The sequence below is a fragment of the Anopheles moucheti genome, chromosome 3, assembly GCF_943734755.1.
Source record: "Anopheles moucheti chromosome 3, idAnoMoucSN_F20_07, whole genome shotgun sequence".
NCBI lineage: Eukaryota > Metazoa > Arthropoda > Insecta > Diptera > Culicidae > Anopheles > Anopheles moucheti.
In genome coordinates this window covers 64,595,049-64,614,166 of record NC_069141.1, presented here as the reverse complement: position 1 = coordinate 64,614,166, position 19,118 = coordinate 64,595,049, and the positions used below count along the sequence as shown (strand labels likewise).

Here is a 19,118-nt window from a genome sequence, read left to right as displayed (position 1 = left end):
TTGGGATGTACAAGCGCGTGTGCGTATGTGTGTGCGTGAGCGCATTGCTCTCAGCACATTCGAATTTCGAGTTGACGTTTTGACCATTTGCGGAATTCGAGAGCGGTACAAATTTCGAAGTTGTTCGACTTGGCAGTTACAAAAGCATAATAATGATTTGGTTTTATTGGGGTCCCATTCGCAAAGTTTACGCTGCACTACGGTTGACAATTCATAGTACGCTAACATTGTTCATTCTTTTCATTGTCAAGTGAAAGCGAAAATGTTTTGGTAATCTTAACCCGAGGCATTATAGGAAATAAAAATTTGCGAAGAAATTGCTGTCATTTCGCTACCGTGAAAAAACCAGACTTTATAATGAAAATACCAGTTTTGTTTTACCCTCGGAAAACTACCACCTATCGCATGCAGCAAAATGTACGGACCTCATAAAGTTGAACCTCTATTCCGTTAGATTTGCGCATCTTACTGATGGTTTTATTTAAGCTTATTATCAATACATCATTGCCGTTGCTTGCACAATTCATTAGTACAAAGAAGAGAAAACAATACAAATAAAATTATACATCCTTACGTACAACGGCGCAGTAACTTCGTTACAGTGAAGTTTCAAGAATAACATATATATGTGTGGCCCTGCCGATTCGATCGAACGATAAAGCTATAAAACGCATGTACACGGATGAGCAGAATCTGCACGTACAAGAATTCACTTCTTCCGCTTCAGCTCCTCAAACCGACGGGACAAATCGTCGAAATCAATCTCATCGTTATCGTTCTTGTTCTCGTCACCATCCGGTACTTCTGGCAGATCCATTGGCACGTTTGGTAATGGGGGAAAGTTTAGTTCCGGCGAAAACTTTGACCGTGGCTGAGGTTTGGGTTTGGTTGAGTTCTAAATATTAGAGATTGTTATTATTTTTTTCCACTAGTATGTACCTTAAAACCGTCAAACGTCGGAAATGGAAGAAAGTATGCTAAATACCTGCATGTTGTCATCCGGACTGAGGGACGAATATGAGGGCGGAGGTCCAGATGCATCGCTTGCTCCCTTTTCTTCGTTGATAAAGTTAGCATTGATATTCAAATCCTTGATCTCTTCCTTCTCCGATGAGTTGGGCGGTATGTTGTAGTTGAACGGTGGAGGAGCTGATGCTCCACCAAAATGTTGTCCACTCGGGCCAGCCTGTAAATGATGACTTAAATTCATTATACATTTTTACACGCGTATGATTAGCTACCCAACATACCGGATACTGGAACGGAACCGTCGGTGGAACTACGGGGAGCTGTGGAATTGGTGGAGGATACGCTACAAATCCTACATTTGACGATGAGGCTACTGCTCCTCCGCCGCCACCACCACTGCCACCGCCTCTGTTTTGACCATTTCCACCAGATGCACCTGCGCCACCCGACGAAGAACCGTCAAGGTTGTTCTTATCTGCCAGATCGATCAACACACTGTCCTCTCCATCCATCACGTTGGATCGATCATCCTTCATCACGAGCGGATCCGGTTCGTAGTCGACGTTGAAAATTTTTGCAATCTCAATCAGATACTTCTCCACCAGCAGCTTCGGTGGGGCTTGTATGGCCAGCTTATGCATCAGCTTATCCGATATCTTGTGTGGAGGTATGGCGGCTCGTACCTGCTCCGCGTACTGTTTGCCGTACTTCAGCGTGAATATGTCGGAACAGAGCTTCAACTCCTGCACATCCGCCTGCAATCGTGGTGCCACCCAGATGATGCTGCTCACCGCCTCCTCAATGCCTTCGTCCAGCTCCTTCATCTGCGTCACCAGGCCAAACCGCGCCAGTATCAAATCACAGTACATCTCCACAATCTCCATGGCCTCCACCAAGTAGTCCTCGCGGATGATGTGCTCTACCCGGATTCTGGCACGCTCGGGTTTTCCGGCCACCAGATAATCTGCGATTTCCTTGCGAGCCTTCTGAGCCAGTTCCGTTTTTTTCTTCTCGAGCAGCTTTAGTCGATTGAGCGCCAGACGGAGATTCGTCTTCAGCTTAGAATAGTTTGGAGCACTTGCAAACATGGTAGAGTGAAATTTAATCGCCCAATTTAGTTGTACACTTTTTGCCTATATGAATCGTTTATGTGTAAAAATGTTGTTCTATCGGAATGAGTCACAGCTTTTGTTTTTGTTGCGCTGATCTTTTGACAATAGATGGATAACACGTTTGACAGTTACTGTGTGCTGTGAAATTGGGAGATGTTTTTCACTAGGGATAATAGCGAACCAACGGTTGACGGTGGCAATGCAAATACTTTTTGAGGAAAGTTTGATAAATTTGATGAAAGCACCGACGCTCTATTCAATCTTAATATTAGCAATAGTGTCGGTTGTTCTATTGAAAGCCACCCGGGCGGGTTATAGAAGGAGGCTTTTCGTTGATCGCAAGATTCAAGTCTGCGAATCGGTATTTCAGTTCCAGTCAAATGGGCCGATGAGCTGACCTGCGCTACGTACACCGTGAAATAAATATTCGCTGCTGTCAAAGACGAGAACGAAGAAGGAAAAATATCGGCAAACATAGAAAAGCTATTCGTGTTATAAAATTTCATCCAAGCTACGTTTCGGCCAGGCCAAAAAAGTGTTGCAATACGCGATATTCCAAGGTTGTTTTCGATAGTTTGCACGGTTACAGTTCCTGAGCCAAATTGGATGTAAGTTGCACCACGGTTTAATCGAACGGTGACCCGCTGTAGAATATCCCTGCACATATCCGCTTTCCTGATGGTCAGAATGGGTCTTTTCTGAGAGTTGCGCTAGTGCATCCCTGACTTGTGGCTCTTCACGATAGGAAATGTTTTTTTCCGCGATGAAGAAGATGTCGCGGTGGTGTTCGTCGACCCGTATCTAAAACTCGACAAACGATAATAGATCTGGCTTTGCTTTCTGCACAGAAAAAAAAACTGGCAGTAACCTCAGGTTGACAGAGGATGTTTGTAATGACCAGCGAGAACACATGCAGATCCTTGATACGGTGGAACAGTTGGCAGTAGTTTGCTCCTGTTTAATTTCGTTAATCACAGCCCGGAACACAGTGAAAGGTGATTCGACAGGGAATGAACATGAAACGAGGGGGTGTGGCGTATGTTTGCGCGTGTGTGTGTGTATGTGTGCATTAAAAAAATTGCAGGGCCAAAGGTGCAAATTGCATTTACGTCCTTAAGTACAGCAGCCAGGTAGCTGAGAGGCTTTTGATGTCTCCAATATTACCCGGGGTCATTTGTTGGCTTGCCTTGATCATAGATAGTGCTCAATGAGCCGGAAGGAAGAGTGTGTGGCTCAGTACGGCTCATTTGTCAAGCGTAAACGACTTTCTAATGTGGCTATTACTGTGTATGAAAACTATACCATAATGGGTGAGCCTGTTGCCATCATAGCAATACTGTTTGAACTGCGCCCGCTCCCAAAAAAGGAATGTCTCAGAAACTGGACCTCTTGGGTGCATCATCATCATCTGATGCACTGTCAACATGCAATGGAAAACATGGATTATCTGATAGTCACGAGAACGTGCCATCACCGTACTTAAACGATAAACGACTGAACGGCACGATCGGCCCACATCTTAATTGTTCCGGTTTTTAATGCTTATCTGGCTTAGGGGTCGCATAGCCGGTGTATCAAAACCGATCGTGACCGACAAGGATCCCCATCGACGCATTGGAAATACTCCCACCTGTGCAATAACGCACACTGCACTTGAGCTTTGCGCGAATAATAACAACTCTTCTTGATGCTTCTTTTCAGCCCAACAAAATGGACAGTCCGTGTGAGTCGGAGAGCTCACTCGACGGGGGAGCAATGCTCCCGCCGAGCCCGGTTTCGCGGGAACAGCTGCAAAAGCGAATCGAAAGTCTCACGCAACAAAACAAGTAAGCATACCGATTTTGTCAACCGATTGTTCAGTTTTTTTTGTTTTGGCTACAGATTCACAATTTGCTGTCTCATTCATTGCAGGGTGCTTAAAGTAGAACTAGAAACGTATAAAATTCGTGTTAAAGTAATCCAAGAGGAGAACCGTTCCCTACGTCAAGCGTCAGTTATCATCGTAAGTAAACAAAGCTATAATCATTACGTCTTACATTCGCAAACCCCTACGGTGGCGGGGAGGGATAAGAAAGTAGATTCCGATGAAGATGCAATGCATCTATCTTGAGCACTGCTTCTGTCAACCCCGGAGGCTGTACCCTCTGGCGTGTGCTGTAACGCGGTGCATTGATTTTCGATCCGATGGGACAGAATCTGTGCTGCGTTGTTTACTGTTTGCATTTCGCTTATCATCCACCTTCTCCCATCATTCCACCCCACTTAACTCATGCTTTGTCTCATGCCGATCTTTCACTCGTTGTAGCAAGCGAAAGCTGAGCAGGAAGAGGAGTACATCTCGAACACGCTGCTTAAGAAAATACAAGCGCTGAAAAAGGAAAAGGAAACGCTTGCCCACCATTACGAGCGCGAGGAGGAATGTCTCACGAACGATTTGTCCCGCAAGCTGGACCAGCTGCGGCAGGAGAAGTGTAAACTTGAGCAAACGCTCGAACAGGAGCAGGAGTGTCTAGTTAACAAGCTGATGCGCAAGATAGAGAAGTTGGAGGCGGAAACGTCTGCGAAGCAGAACCACCTCGAGCAGCTGAGACGTGAAATGGTCGAGCTGGAAAATACGCTGGAGCAGGAGCAGGAAGCGCTCGTCAATAAGCTTTGGAAGCGTATGGATAAGCTGGAAGCGGAGAAACGTTCGCTCCAGATCAAACTAGATCAGCCGGTGTCTGATCCAACCAGTCCAAAGTATGTTTTCTTTTTTTGCTTACATTATTTGCCTTCATGTCATTTAATTTATTCTACATTTTACCCTTCCAGAGAAATGGAAAATGGCAACGACACTGCCACACAGCTGACGGCGCACATCACGAATTTGCGCTCGGAAGTAGACCAGCTGCGTAGCAATCTGGCAGCGGCCGAGAAAGAAAGCAAGGAAAAGACGCAACAGTTCGCGCATGACGAAAAGTGCATACGCGAGGAAAATCAGCGTTTGCAGCGCAAATTGCAACAGGAGGTCGAACGGCGCGAGGCACTTTCGCGACATCTGTCCGAGTCGGAGTCGTCCCTAGAGTTTGAAGACGAACGGCTGTTCAATGAGAACGTGTCGGCTTTGGCGAGCCAACGGCCCATCAGCCCCGGAGGACTGACGCGTTGCATTGCGTGCGGTCAGTTGGTGAGTCGACGGGCTAGCGAGCGGTTTATTAAACCGGCTATACCAATAGGACTGAACACATCGGCACCGAACGTGCTTTCCTCGCACTCAACCTCGGCCGGTGGTGGAGGTGGAAGTCTGTTTCCGCTGCTCGGTGGTGGTGGTGGTGGCAGCGGTGCCAGTACCGGTGGCGTTGGTGCCGGTTCGCTCAACAGTAGCATCGGTTCGTCAAACTCGAACAACACTAGTAGTAATATCTCGTTCACCGGCAATTCGTCCTTCGTGCAACCGGCCAGTCCAATGGATACCTCCATGTGCAAAGATTAAGGCACGGCTTAGGCTCGATAAAAAACGTTAGTAGACAACTGTTTTTCTTCACTTTTCCTTCGGGGAAGGGGCAAGTTCCGTTGAAGCGTCTGATAAGCACTGAAATAAGCTTGGCTTTTTTCACCTCAAAACGGTGATCGTGCAGTTCGATCACCAAATCGTACGATTCACAGAAGCAAACAAAACGTACAGCGTATCATGCTTTCCTTAAATTGTTTCTGAATGGTTCAAACCATCGATATCTTTCGGTATATTCATTAAAAAAAAAAACAAAACATAAGCTGCCTATATGCATACAAGTGTTCCAAAGCGGATAAAGATCATTTAGCATTAAAAGCGATCCACCTCCCAGCGTTCTGGACGTCATTATGCAGCGTCAATGCATAACTGTTTTCTTATCCATATTCCCGTCGTTTAACATTGGAAGACGTATACGGGATACGTATCCGGAGAGGATAAAGATTTTAGTAGCGGCAGTACCGTTACTGGGAGGATTGGCACATAGAGGGAGGGGAAAGAAAAGTTATATTTCGGATACTATTATTATTATTATTAGCACTACGTGAAAAATGATTCATTCTACATGATAATGTTCCTCGGCCGTTGTCGAAGCGTTAGCACCTGGTTGTGTACGGAGTTTGCTTCCGACATGGTTGGATATATGTGGGCCAGAATGGAAAATAATTGCTTCAGATTAGCTAATATCTTACTGAGACGGAAAGCAATGTGACGGCAAGCGTATGAATGTTAGAATCACGGTTATTTCGATTGCGGGATGGAAAAGAAAACTTCACTTTGCAGGGACGAAAGTAATGCCCGACTGGCTCTGCCAACCAGTTCATGGTCTGGTAAATTTCGACGTGATAGTAGTGTGGCATTGTTTTAAGAAAATTCGTTCTGTTACTAGTTGTCATAAATGTGAAGTGAGCATGAGCTAGCGAAACTATTTCTATCTTTACCCGTGTGTAAGTGTCAATGTTTTGCTCGTCGGGACATTCTAAGCTGGGCTGGTAAATTTACCATGAGAGAACACTTCAACCTTAACGAATTTTAGTGGTCGGCAAACAAATGTGTTAAACGTTTCGCGGGAACTGCTGCTGCTAGTGCTGTCAGGATAATAGCTAGGACACCGTAAACCGTAAATGCAAAAGTACTTATAGTATAACAGACAGCGTGACGTGATTGCTGGAAGATGAAATTAGGTTTGAAAGGGGTTTTTTGTTGTTGTTAGTATCGGGATTTTTGTTTTGCGCCACTTTGGTGATTTTCATTTGCAAACATTACAACACTTAAAACAGAACTCAACTTACCAACTGTGGTGGTAAGCAAAAAACGTTTTGCTCACTATGGATCGTGGTAGGCGAGGAGTTTGTTTCCACTTCAAAAAATAAAAATCAGCTAAAAAATAATTAGAAAAGTATAAGAATCTACGACAAGAATATCTACCACGAATGTGGTTACATTCATGTCGTTCAATCAACACTATAAAATAGAACCCATTTTACAAATTAGTTATCCTCTCACTCTCTCTCTACATCCACCCCTATTCGCTGACTCTCTATCTTACGAAGATGGCAGTATGGAGGGACACACATTAAAATAACAAAACAAAAGCGTAAAACCAACGAATATAATAGGTGCAAGTGCGAATGCTAAAAATCAAGATGAAAATCAAGAAAAATGCACGGCATTGCAATAGATGTTGACACTGCACAATCATTGAATCATGAACGGAACAATATTGTAGAACACAATGGGAAAATAAGTAATACAGTCAATCGAACGAATGGGAAGTTCTACTGTACAAACCGGTATAATAGTCAAGAAATTCAAGCGACAAAAATAGGCCAGTTACAGTACCACCAGAGCACGTATTATGCACCGAGCAAACGCGTATCGTCCGATAGCAAATGTTCGAGACTACAATTCAAAAATCCAACCCCCACAACCCCTCTACACCTCCTTTCTACTCTTCCCATCAAATTGTTGTTGCAGCTGTGTTACGTTAGTGTTGTGTAGTATAGATAACCGAAACTGCAAAAGAGAGACTGCAGAGCACGAACGGCGAAGACGTATTCGATTGATACCGTGTCTTGTGTGTTAGGAAAAATGCAGAACTCTAGCATAGAGGAAAACTAACTTACTGTTTGAGGGTGAACTTTTGCAAATGGGCAAGAACAGGATGAATTGAAATGAAAATGCAAAGTAATGGGAAATGTGACAAGTTGCAAATGCAAAATTCTATTACGGAAATACTAGAATAACATACAACACTATTTACAAATATCTATGAACGAGACATGTTTAGCTAACACATTTCTTAACGGACGTATTCTTTATTGACGTTCGCACGTGCGTTCGTGAAACGATAGCGCAGCTCACGAAAACTCACCCTAGCGGTTGTGTGCTTGCTATTGCTATTATTACTCTTATGTTTTTTTTTGCGAATGATGTATTGAATTTTGAACTTTAAATGTTTAAATCTTTTATCTTGCTTACCAAAACCGAGCATCCCTGCGTTAGTTCTGACTGATCCGTTGTTGTTTCCCATTTCGATTGCCTTATTAACTGTAATGTTGTTTGTTTTGCTTAAGCCTGAAGATCATCGCAAACCAGAGAAAGATATACCGGTTGTACGGACAACTGTGTAAGGATAATCAACGACTAGCTGCGCGACCACGGGTGGCATTCGGTTCCCAGGTGTATAATCCCTTTAGAAGACTCCTGCATGTAAACGAGTATATACATCCCAGCCAGAAGTAGAGCGTGCGGAGGAGCGTACACTGTGTTCGGCATTGTTTTGGCCATAAATGTGATTCTTGTATGAAAAAATATTAAAAATTAAAGTTAAAAATTATTTGCACTAAGTGGGAGCGGTAGCAGTTACGCGAGCGACAGAATTAAGGCATACACCAAAAGCGATGCTACAATGGTTTTACAAGGTCCGTTCTGGAAGAGGGTAGCCTTTGAAGGAGGGAAGAAAATTATATTGCGGACCCGTAACAGTAGTAGTACACGGATGGGAAAGGATACGGAGGTTTGATTTCGCAACACACGCATCTTCTTTACAAGCAAGCATAGAGCAGGGATCAGGCGCAAGGAAAGAATTTCTACAATATATTAAGGTAACAGCTTACTGTGTAACCATTCTTATCTTTATTATTACATTATCATTATTATATTACGACATGTATTGACATATTATTTTCAAAAATGCAAAACGAATGAAAAATAAATAATGGTACATAAAGTACGATCAGTACTGGTTGCAATCTTCATCTTCCTGGTCCGCTCACAGTGTATGCTGATATGGCCAAGTCGTTAATTTGTTTCCAGGTAATTCGGGTTTGACCAGCTCCTCTACCTCCGGTTGCATTCAATGTCCGAAAGGTTTAGCTCAATCCTCATTACATTCACGCCATCGTTGGGTCATGTTCAGCAAAACAGATGAGCTAGTTCGTTGTTCGTTTCCACACGACCTGCTCACAAATATTGTCAAACATAGCCAAAGAGAAAGGTCCAAACTGTTCTCTTTGGGATAGAGGAATACGGAATGTATCAGGGTACGATGTAAAAAGTGTTAATTAAAAATTTATTGTAAAAAGTGTTATTTCAACCGTCATTTTCACACACGTTGAAACATTTCATCCGATTGTTTTGAAATCCGAAGCGTTTCAAGCGATTTGACAACCATGGAAACGCTTTCAAGCGTTGGAATGCACACAATAGACCAATTGACAATGAGCAGCAGGAGAAAAGAAAAACAACAAACAATATACACACCATCTCCTCCACGAGCTGCGATTGCAGTCCCAGTCGAAACAGCCGCAGAATCACAGCAAAATTGGAAACTTTAATTTAGTCTAGCACGGATTGCGGTAGTGGTGTCGCGGGTCGTTCGCTACGGTTCACGCTTCACGGTTCATCAGTGTTTTGCGAATAGCACTACAATCCTTTCAATCGCAAATTCCATGTTCATGGTTTCGCGAGTGCGCGTGATATTTGTTGTGCAGTTTCAAGTAATCGCCAATAATCTGCAACCTTTGTGAACGGTCCTGGTGCACGGGCGAAAGAGTAAGAAAGAACGTGGAACGTGGTGTCTATTGTTTGGCGAAGGTAAAAAAAATTGTGTTGCAGATATAACGTGCTTCGAACAAAAGTTTCCAAAACCGTGCGCATATTGCGTTTTTGTTGGATGCTGCGCGTGGATGTGTTTTGATCGATGCCGACTGTCAACAATGGGGTACTGCTAGTACTAGCATCATTTCCATTTAGTATATCCCCCTCTTCCTAAATCAATCATTTCCCCAACGTGCACGGCAATTGCAGCGGAAGTGTGCAAACGTTACGTGACATATACAGACGTGTGCACAGGGAAGAAAGCAGTGAAATTAACCTACTTTTCCGGGTGCAGACGTGTGCGCGTGTATCTGGCTGTGGGGGCATCGATGTGGTTCGATGTCATCACCAAAGTATGCATACGAAATTGGGCAACTGTTGAAGAATCTGAATGCGACCGCGGACGGCAGCACCATGCCCGACCAACATAACTCCCACGGCGTGCTCAGCTGGACCAGTGAAAACGTAAGCGAATGGGCACGGAAGGAAGGCCTGTCGCGACGCATCATCGAGTGGATTGCACGCGAAGATGTCGATGGCCGATGTCTGCTGGCGATTACCGAACAGGATGTGCACGATCTACCGCAACACTGTGCCACGCAGCTCCGGTTCGGTGATATCAAACGGTTCTGGTTTGCCACCAGGCTTCTGCAGCGCCAGCATTTGGCCACGACCGGGCCGCTCGGAATGGCGGGCCTTTGGACGCCGGACTACAGTATGAATGGTAGCGACATGTCATCTCCGCACGGTCACCATCCAATGCACCCGCACAACCATCATCATCAGCCTCACCATCATCCGGGTGGGGCCGGTTCCCATGGCGGCATCGGAACGCCCCATCATCCCTCCACGTCCAACCTGCACCACCATCCGCACCATACCTCGCTACTGTCCAGCATGGGCACTAGCTACGGTTCGGTTGGATATAGCTACAGCGACCTGGAACGCATTTCACCGCCAATGTCCATCGACGGTTGTGCCACGTGTATTCAGCCGGAATTTTTCAAAACGATGATAAGTTTAGGTAAGTAGCGAGAGGGAGAGAGCGTCGTTCCGGTCGGTCGATAACTGCATTAAATCCAATTGAACGCTACGAAACATAAAATCACCCATACACATAGAAGTCCGGCGGACTGGTGGATCCCTTTAGTCAGGGCCACAATGCGTGCAATTCCCTTTCGCTAACGAAAAGAACATGCGAGAATGAAACTTAATTGGTGGTGCAATACATCCCCACGTTTTCACTCACACACTCTTTCTGAGAAGAGTGTTTTAATGGGGAAGGAATATGATCCGATCGAAGAACTTGCACATTTCGATGTATCACGTATGACAATCCCCACCATGAGCCTCATATTTGATTCTACACTATTAGCCGAACGATTGAAGCTCCCTAATTCAATTTCCTCTCGGGTAGCAAATTGAGTGTCACTCTCGTTCAAATGCTTCTATTTGTTCTTCCAGTGGAATCTCCGATCCGGGCCCTGGAAGGCTAAAAATGCATCAAAGCGTCAGGAAATGCAACCGTAGCCAAACATCTAGTTGCGCTACTATTTCTGGTTCTTCGGCTGGGGCCCCCATATCGCATAGAGAGGAATGCCGTAATTTGAAGCTTTCAAGGTTTCAAAACTATGTCAGACGGATGTTCCGGAAACGGTAGCATGTTTTTTTTTCGTATATCGTACATTCGAACAAAGAGTACCCGAAACCTGGGAGGAAATACAATTTTGATGAAACGATAAGAATAGATAGCTACCGAACGCTTCGGTCTGCTTGGGTGATGAGTCATTGGCGATGAGTTTTAGGTTGTTTCTTATCTTATCCCACAGCCCGTATCGGCTTATCTACCGGCCTGGGTTCTCTACCTGTCGAATGAATAATCTCAAACCTTCCGCAGGGTATTCGTGTACGGCTAAACGGGAACGCATTCCCCCCTAAAATCATGAGCCTACTTGATGCGGTGTGTTGGGTTATTTGATCGAAATATAATCGATGCTCCCTTTGGAGCCCACCCTGCCCACAGCTGACAGGGGCGAGCGATAATCGTAACGATGGCAACACGCTTTGGTTTGCCGAATCGTATTTGTTGTATGTACCTATTTGCACAACACAACGCAAAACTCGATACAGAATGCGTATTTCATTTTGATTTTGCTTAAATGTGCATATCAATTTCGTTCATTAAACCCGCACCCCCTCTGGTGCTTGCGGTTCTTTGGGTCATTACCTTGCCTATTTGTTTTGCTGCTATCGAATGCATCGAGAATCATATTTTCGTCAGCTAAATGCAAACGCGTGTACAGTGAAATTCGCACACCCAGCATAATTGTCTGCCGGGTGTCAAGTTTAATAAATTACCTAGCTAAAGCGTCATCTTTATCACGAAGCAAAAGCTCTCAATTAATGGGCGAGGTTATTAAACCCGGTGCTGATTAATTTTTCAATTACTGGCCGCCACACTTGCGTCAATTCGACAAATTTCACCGGTAACGACACACACACACACAAAAACTGATTGTGTGTTCGGTTCTAATTACGGAAGGATTACTTGCGTTACGAGCGGATTAACTAATGGGGTAGAGATATAGAGATCGATCGAGCGAACCAATTCTCTTAACGTCCCAAACTGGTAAGTGACGCAGATAGAAATCTGTCTTCAAGCGAATAGATAATTAATTATCTTTCAAACAAAAAAATGCATTTTTAGTTTCTCATCCTGGAAGGGAAACCCATATTCCTAAACATCTGGATTGGATCGAGCACCGTTCCCCCGTCCAACTGAGCGGTGGTCCCTGTTGCTTCATTATTAATTTGCTCACGTTCCCCGCGATGAGCACCATGGCCGAACCATAGGCGATAAACGTTCGAATGTAAAAAAAAACCTCCCTTATTGTCTTACCAACTTTGCCAAATGACGCCGATCGTGCCGACCTTAATTTAATGTTCAAAGACGACCGTGCAGCTTGTGCGCGTAGTTCTACGCGGCGTTGGGGTCGTAGGTGCGAGAGGAGTGTTTTATTTACTTTCCGATACCACCCAACAACCACCAAACCGGAGGGGGGAAGAAGGATGGATTTAATCGGTTTTTTGTTTCGTCCTCACGCTTTTATGCCCTCACTCGTTTACCACAATTTCATATAGAAAACGACAGTCCGTCGCGTACCGCCATTGACGCTAACGTTAATCAATGTTTATCAGCAACAGAGATTGTTTGAGATGGCTGCCATATGAAGGTCCACGTCTACGCCGTACGATTGTTGATCCAATCCGTTCGTGGTGTGCAATTGTTGGTTGTAAACAAATGGCCATTCGCTCACCGCCTGCCAATGGATGTCACTGATGGCGCAGCATTACAGCAGCGATTCACGATGCAACGAACGCTTCACAAATAGCGCGAAGCTTACAGTGCACAGGGAAAATCCAACTCGCGGCCATGCAATACGTCAGCCAGCCACGGTTTGAAGATCCGCACTCGAGTCTAAAGTCGACAGAAATTCTAAGGAAACCTTTCCGATGCACGTCCCATATCTCCCAACCACTTGCTAAGGGGGAGATTGTATTCCAAAGTCCAACGAGCATAGCATAGAATACACACGCTTTGTTCGAGCTGGGAAGGGGGCAGACCCAGCACGAGATGCTTCACGTTGTTGCCGACCACTCTGGTATGACTAATTCCCTTCACGAAGCGTGAAGAAAGCTGGCGGGGACGATAAGAAGCTGCCGTGAAGGGTGTTCGTTTCATTGCTCTTTGACGTACAGGGGAGTGGACTAAGACACCTGTTTGTGTGTGGTAGACCAGCAGTAGACCGGGTTTCCGATTATTCACGCGTACATGGAATGGTCATGGTCTTTGGGCGGGAAAATAGGGTTTGTTTTTATCTCAACAACAGTGCGCGGATTAAGGGAGTTTCTTTGTAGAGTGTAGCAGGGATGATAAGATTAAGCGCTGCCGATGCTTTGTCTGTGCCCACACACAGACCAAAGGGTCACAATAAGCAAAAAAAAAAAGGTTACAATATTAAAAGACTACACATTGTAACAATTTAGCTGGAAAAGCTTATTCATGACAGAGATAATGTTTACCATATCTTTACGATGGACATTATACGGTTGTAACATGTTGCCAAAGCCAGTTGAATGAAGCTGCGAAACCCGAATGGTAATATTTCAGGGAAAAAAGATGCTGTTAACATAATTATTTCCTTCTTAATTTCGCGTCCACTTTCGCGAGACGTTCGCCGGCATCACTCATCATCGCCACGAAAGCTTTTTCTGTCCTCCTGCCACGACCTGCACACATTGCATAAGTCGAGCTTCGGATGATGATGCTGATGTGGGACGACGGTATAAAAATATTCGTTGTGTAAAACACGACGCTTGGGCTGCAAACAATTCCACTTCCATGTATGATATGGAAACGTGAAATCTGCATCACAAAACCATGCCACGGTGTGGCTGTGTGCCACAGTGATTCACAACACGGACACCTCCCTGCCACCGTAATTGTCCAAGCACAATAAAAACTCACACGAAGCCTGTGCAATCTTTTGCCCACTTTCACCAAATATGATGACGCACATGACCGGACGAGGGAATCCACCACCCCCTGATGTAGGGGTCCACCTACAGTGCTGTGTGTTAATGCTGCTGGTTCTCCTCTTTCTTCACTTTGCAGGTTACGCCTTTCTAGTTACCTGGATCACAGCATTCGTAATGGTGGTGGTACACGAACGTGTGCCGGACATGAAAAAGTATCCACCCCTGCCGGACATCTTTCTCGACAACGTGCCCCACATACCGTGGGCGTTTCACATGTGTGAGGTAACCGGCACGATACTGTTCTGCATCTGGATGTGCGTTCTGGTGGTGCACAAGCATCGGTAAGTGTAGAACCTTGACCCGTTCTACTAGCGACACGGTGACCTCTTATGCCAATGTTTGCACACCGGTTCTTTCACAGCATGGTGTTGCTGCGACGTTTCTTTGCCCTGGCCGGCACCGTGTTTCTGCTGCGCTGCGTTACGATGCTAATTACGTCGCTGAGCGTACCGGGAACGCATCTGGAATGTACACCGCATGATCACAAATTCGACGACAGCAAGTAAGTGGTTGGAGTGAAGGAAAAACTGCGGGACTATCAGTAATTTAGAATATCAATTAATTATTAGCGCTTTTTACGGTCTATTTAGTTAAGTATTATTTAGTATTATTAGGGTTTAACGATAAAATCTTTTAAGGTGGAATCATTTATGGATTCTTTCATCAACTTGAATTACAATGTGTCGGAGTAGATCTACAATCTTTTCAACATTTTAGGCATTTTAGCATTTACATTATAAACTGAAATCAATTATTTTAATTTTTTTCTAAAACTCACACATTTGCTAAGCTTTTTCGACATAATGGTCATGTTAGTGGAATAAGCTTTGAACAGAAATCGAATTCATCTTGCAGGAAGTTGTAGGAAGTGGGAATGATTCCAGTATGTACCAAAAATTTAATAATGTTTAAGAATTAACTCCAGTTTTATTTCTTGATTTCTAAAGCTCTGTAAATTGTTAATTCATTTAGAACTACATAAAGCACCTCCAAATTGCTTCAAACACATGACGGTTTGTTCCATGTTTTGTAACAGTTTGGGGACGTCTCGCCGGTCTGATGGTCAACATCATTTGCGTGTTTCATTCACGTATGATATTTGTTTTCCGTGATCGTGATGGCCTGTGAGGCTCATCAAATTTCGTTTTTGTGTATAGTTCATGTGACACCCAAACGTAGAGTTTGTCTTTTTTTTGTAAATCCAGCTATTTTTGTGATGGTTGCAATACCGTTTCTAGGTAGTCCATTATTAATTGGCAGTTTGCTTATCGAAATTATCATTTTATTGCAATATTTCATTTATTCCGTCACTGACTTAACCTCCCAAAACGAGGAACATCTTTCATGGAAAAATATCTTACACGGAAGTCACATTTGTAGGTTCATCCGCATAATCTTCATGTTTTTCGGGATGAAAAACAAACTGAACAAAACAAACCACCTCAAAGCATTTTTTTACAATTGTGGTTTATTTTGAAATATTAGAAAATCAGAAATAAGACATTTTTCAATATCAATTTACTATCAATCAATTATTTGATACGTTCTTAACGGAATCGGTATGTGTTCTTTGTCTTTCCAGCGTGCGTATAACGGAAATGATCTACCTTCGAATCAGTCGTGCCTACACAATCTGGAGCGGACTCGGCATGTCCATACAGGGCGTCCGTACTTGCGGTGACTACATGTTTAGTGGACACACCGTTGCCCTGACATTGCTTAACTTCTTCATTACGGAATGTGCGTACTGGCGTCAATCGATCGCGGCAATACACGCGTCGCGCTAATTGATTGTGCACTCTAATTCGTTCGATTTTTTTCCATTCTTTCCATCTACCGAAAATAGATACCCCCCGGAACCTGTACTTCCTGCATACGCTCACCTGGCTGTTGAACATGTTTGGAATATTCTTCATTCTGGCCGCCCACGAGCATTACTCGATTGACGTGTTTGTGGCGTTCTACATAACGTCGCGACTATTTTTGTACTATCACACGCTAGCTAACAACCAGGTGAGTGGAGAATAGTCGCGCCATATAATGTGTTCCAGCCATATAATGCTGACCTTCTCAATTGCTTATACCGCAGGCCCTGATGTCACACGATTCCAACCGAACACGCATATGGTTTCCGATGTTTAGCTACTTCGAAAGCTCCGTCGACGGTATCATCCCGAACGAGTACGACACGGTGTACGGTGTACTGTACAAGATGTTTGCTTGCGTGCTGTACGTAAAGGACGTATGTATGCTAACCGCTCGCCGGTTCTGGATCACCAACATTGATGGACCGGCCGGTGTGCTCAAGACGAAGGTATTACTCCAACACCTGCACCAAAAGCAAGGTCAATCTCAAACGGCGACATCGAAAAATCAAACACCACCACCAAACGAGGAAGAGTTGGTGTCACCCGCAAATGCGGAAGCGATGATCGCCGAGCAAACCGAAAGCACGCGGCCACCGAATGCTCAACAAGGACTGATTTCGAACAATCTCGAACACAACGCAACCACTGTTCACAATCGCACACCGGAGAGAAAACCCGTCAAGTGTAACAATATCAACGCGGAGCATGACGTCGCCAGCCTTAAGCGTAAGTCCTATGGCAATGTTAATGCGACCCTTCCAAAGATCGTAAACGATGCGGTAAAGTTAAACAACAATAACAACAACAGCAGCAGCAACAACAATCATCTTCCTCCCGGCGGACCAAAGGACAATACCAAGAAGGAACACTAGTGTGTATTGTAACTGTTAGGATCGGGGCGTGTTGCTGTTTCAATTGTACCCCTTAAAAATTTAAAAGTTTTTTTATAAACTGGAGGCTTTTGAAGTGCAACGATTCTACTCGGGCAAGGCTTCCGTAGTTTACTATTTAATTTAACAACTACCATTAAAATTCACTAAAGCTGCGTTCGTTTGGGGTTATTTAGTGCGTAATGTTAACACACCTTTTGTTCTCTGTTATCTCCGAGTGAATACGATTAAAATGTTTATTCAGATACGGAATGATTAGTAACAGTTAACTGTTAACAGGCAGCGGTTAGGTGGCAGATAATGAATCGAAATCGGATTTTCGTACAACGATCAAAAACAAACCACCGTGTTGCCTTCGGGTAGTTGTGGCACGGAAGACAAACTTTGTGATATTGTTTTTAAAAGTAATGCTCTCAGCCATTGCCGTTTTGTTTGCTCATTTCGTTTGATCGTTTTTGTCTCGCGTTCGCGGTTTTATCCTCATAGTTAGTTCATCTTCATTTCCTATCGTCGTTCTATTTATTGTCATTCCTCTTCGCAATGGGGCGAGTCGATATAAGTTTGGAAGGTTTTTTTTTAGAATTAAAGAGTTATTACGTCGCAAGTTACGTCCGTCAGTGGTTAAATTATAGCAGTATGCGATAGTGTGTAAGGTGACGCGCACCGCCAAAAATCCGATGGAACAATATGAAACTCTACCATGAGAATACCATGATACACACATGCATATATAACTTAAGAACTTTCCCACAAGTCCAGCCGCGAATCTGGGGCAATAACAGCGTGGAAATAACACCGGTAATACTAGTCGAAACCAGTCTTACAGCGCGAATAGGTATATAGTAACGTCAGAACAGTATAATAATTGCTCCTTTTCTTAGGCCCCTTCTTCGGGGCAGTGTATGATAAGAACCTATTCCGTCTCACCTTTCTTCAGCCTTTGCACAACCAATTGAGTATCGTAGTGTGATCAAAACGTGTAGCCACCTCTAGGCTTTAGTAATGAATTAACAAAAATATTACGATAGCCGTACTCCAAACATCCATATGGCCAAAATTGTAGCAAAAACTTAAAAACCCAACAATATACTTTTGCAACGTAATGAAGATCACGTTCATTCGTTTTTTCCTTCGGTATTTTACGACTTGCTTCCCTTAACTAGTACGATTTTCATTAGTAACGAACAAATGACTCAATACAAAACGCACATACAACACAACTCAAAAGCAATAGGAGCTTCTAACGGCACTTGAATCAGGAATAGTGTAGATTTTATAAATACTCCGTCAGCGTATCTGGTATGTCTGTTGTGGATGGGAATGGAAATTTGTTTAGTAAGTAGATTTTGCAACGAACCGAAATGAAGAGAAATATAAACTGCTTCAGATACTTGAATGAATTGAAGAACAGCTCCACTATTTACTGCTGTTGCGATATTGTTGAAGAGGTCTTCTACCTAAAGAAGTGCAATTTCATCCGAAGTATCGATCGAAAGTTCATTTATTTATTTATTAAATGATCATACATTTTCTTAACGAGTAAAGTGTGCTTATGAACTAACGCCACATTGGACCTACACAACGGTAATGGTTCACGAGATTTTCCTCTGCATCTCAGTCTATTCTAGCTTTACGAAGGAATGATATTGAACCTTACAACTGATCCCATTCTGTTAGCCAATCATTTTCGGAAGGTTCCCGAATTTCTTCATTCCAATATTCAGTTGGTTTTCTGATTTCGAACCTCCTGCCCAATCATGCACGGAATCTTCCTCTGCGTTCCATTCTGTTGCAGTTTCATAAGCAAAAGTTCCACCTGATCCCATTCTGTTGACCAATAATTTTTGGAAAGCTTCTGAATTCTGAAGGCTTGTTCTCATTATATTCAATGTGCTTAAATCCAGCTCCGATCATAGCACTTTTACACGATTCATCGGCTAACTGTAGATCGTAACGCATATGTTTAGAACACCTTTAAGTCTACCAACCGATTCTGAGCGCTTGAATGTTTTAGAAAGAAACAAGCATCGTCTCTGTTTTAATTAAAGGCACAGAAACTTAAAACACCACTTATTTCATGTATAAATAG

The 19,118-nt window shown here is 43.8% G+C and overlaps 3 protein-coding genes across 3 annotated transcripts; 2 read left to right on the top strand and 1 right to left on the bottom strand.

The window, feature by feature from the left end:
• Positions 1-461: 461 nt before the first annotated feature.
• LOC128302765 (IST1 homolog) lies at positions 462-2,126 on the bottom strand. Its single transcript, XM_053039622.1, has 3 exons — positions 1,251-2,126; positions 986-1,186; positions 462-895 (listed from the first exon to the last, which is right to left on the bottom strand). Exons 1-3 carry the CDS (start codon positions 2,055-2,057, stop codon positions 710-712), a joined length of 1,194 nt encoding a protein of 397 aa, XP_052895582.1. The 5' UTR covers positions 2,058-2,126; the 3' UTR covers positions 462-709.
• Positions 2,127-2,545: 419 nt separating this feature from the next.
• LOC128303733 (coiled-coil domain-containing protein 6) lies at positions 2,546-8,815 on the top strand. The gene is made up of 5 exons (XM_053040789.1): positions 2,546-2,689; positions 3,783-3,907; positions 3,993-4,083; positions 4,387-4,820; positions 4,893-8,815. Exons 2-5 carry the CDS (start codon positions 3,792-3,794, stop codon positions 5,551-5,553), a joined length of 1,302 nt encoding a protein of 433 aa, XP_052896749.1. The 5' UTR covers positions 2,546-2,689; positions 3,783-3,791; the 3' UTR covers positions 5,554-8,815.
• A 633-nt stretch (positions 8,816-9,448) lies between these two features.
• LOC128301001 (ceramide phosphoethanolamine synthase-like) lies at positions 9,449-18,406 on the top strand. The gene is made up of 6 exons (XM_053037282.1): positions 9,449-10,696; positions 14,348-14,552; positions 14,633-14,773; positions 15,854-16,011; positions 16,118-16,284; positions 16,361-18,406. Exons 1-6 carry the CDS (start codon positions 10,012-10,014, stop codon positions 17,009-17,011), a joined length of 2,007 nt encoding a protein of 668 aa, XP_052893242.1. The 5' UTR covers positions 9,449-10,011; the 3' UTR covers positions 17,012-18,406.
• The last annotated feature ends 712 nt before the right edge of the window (positions 18,407-19,118 follow it).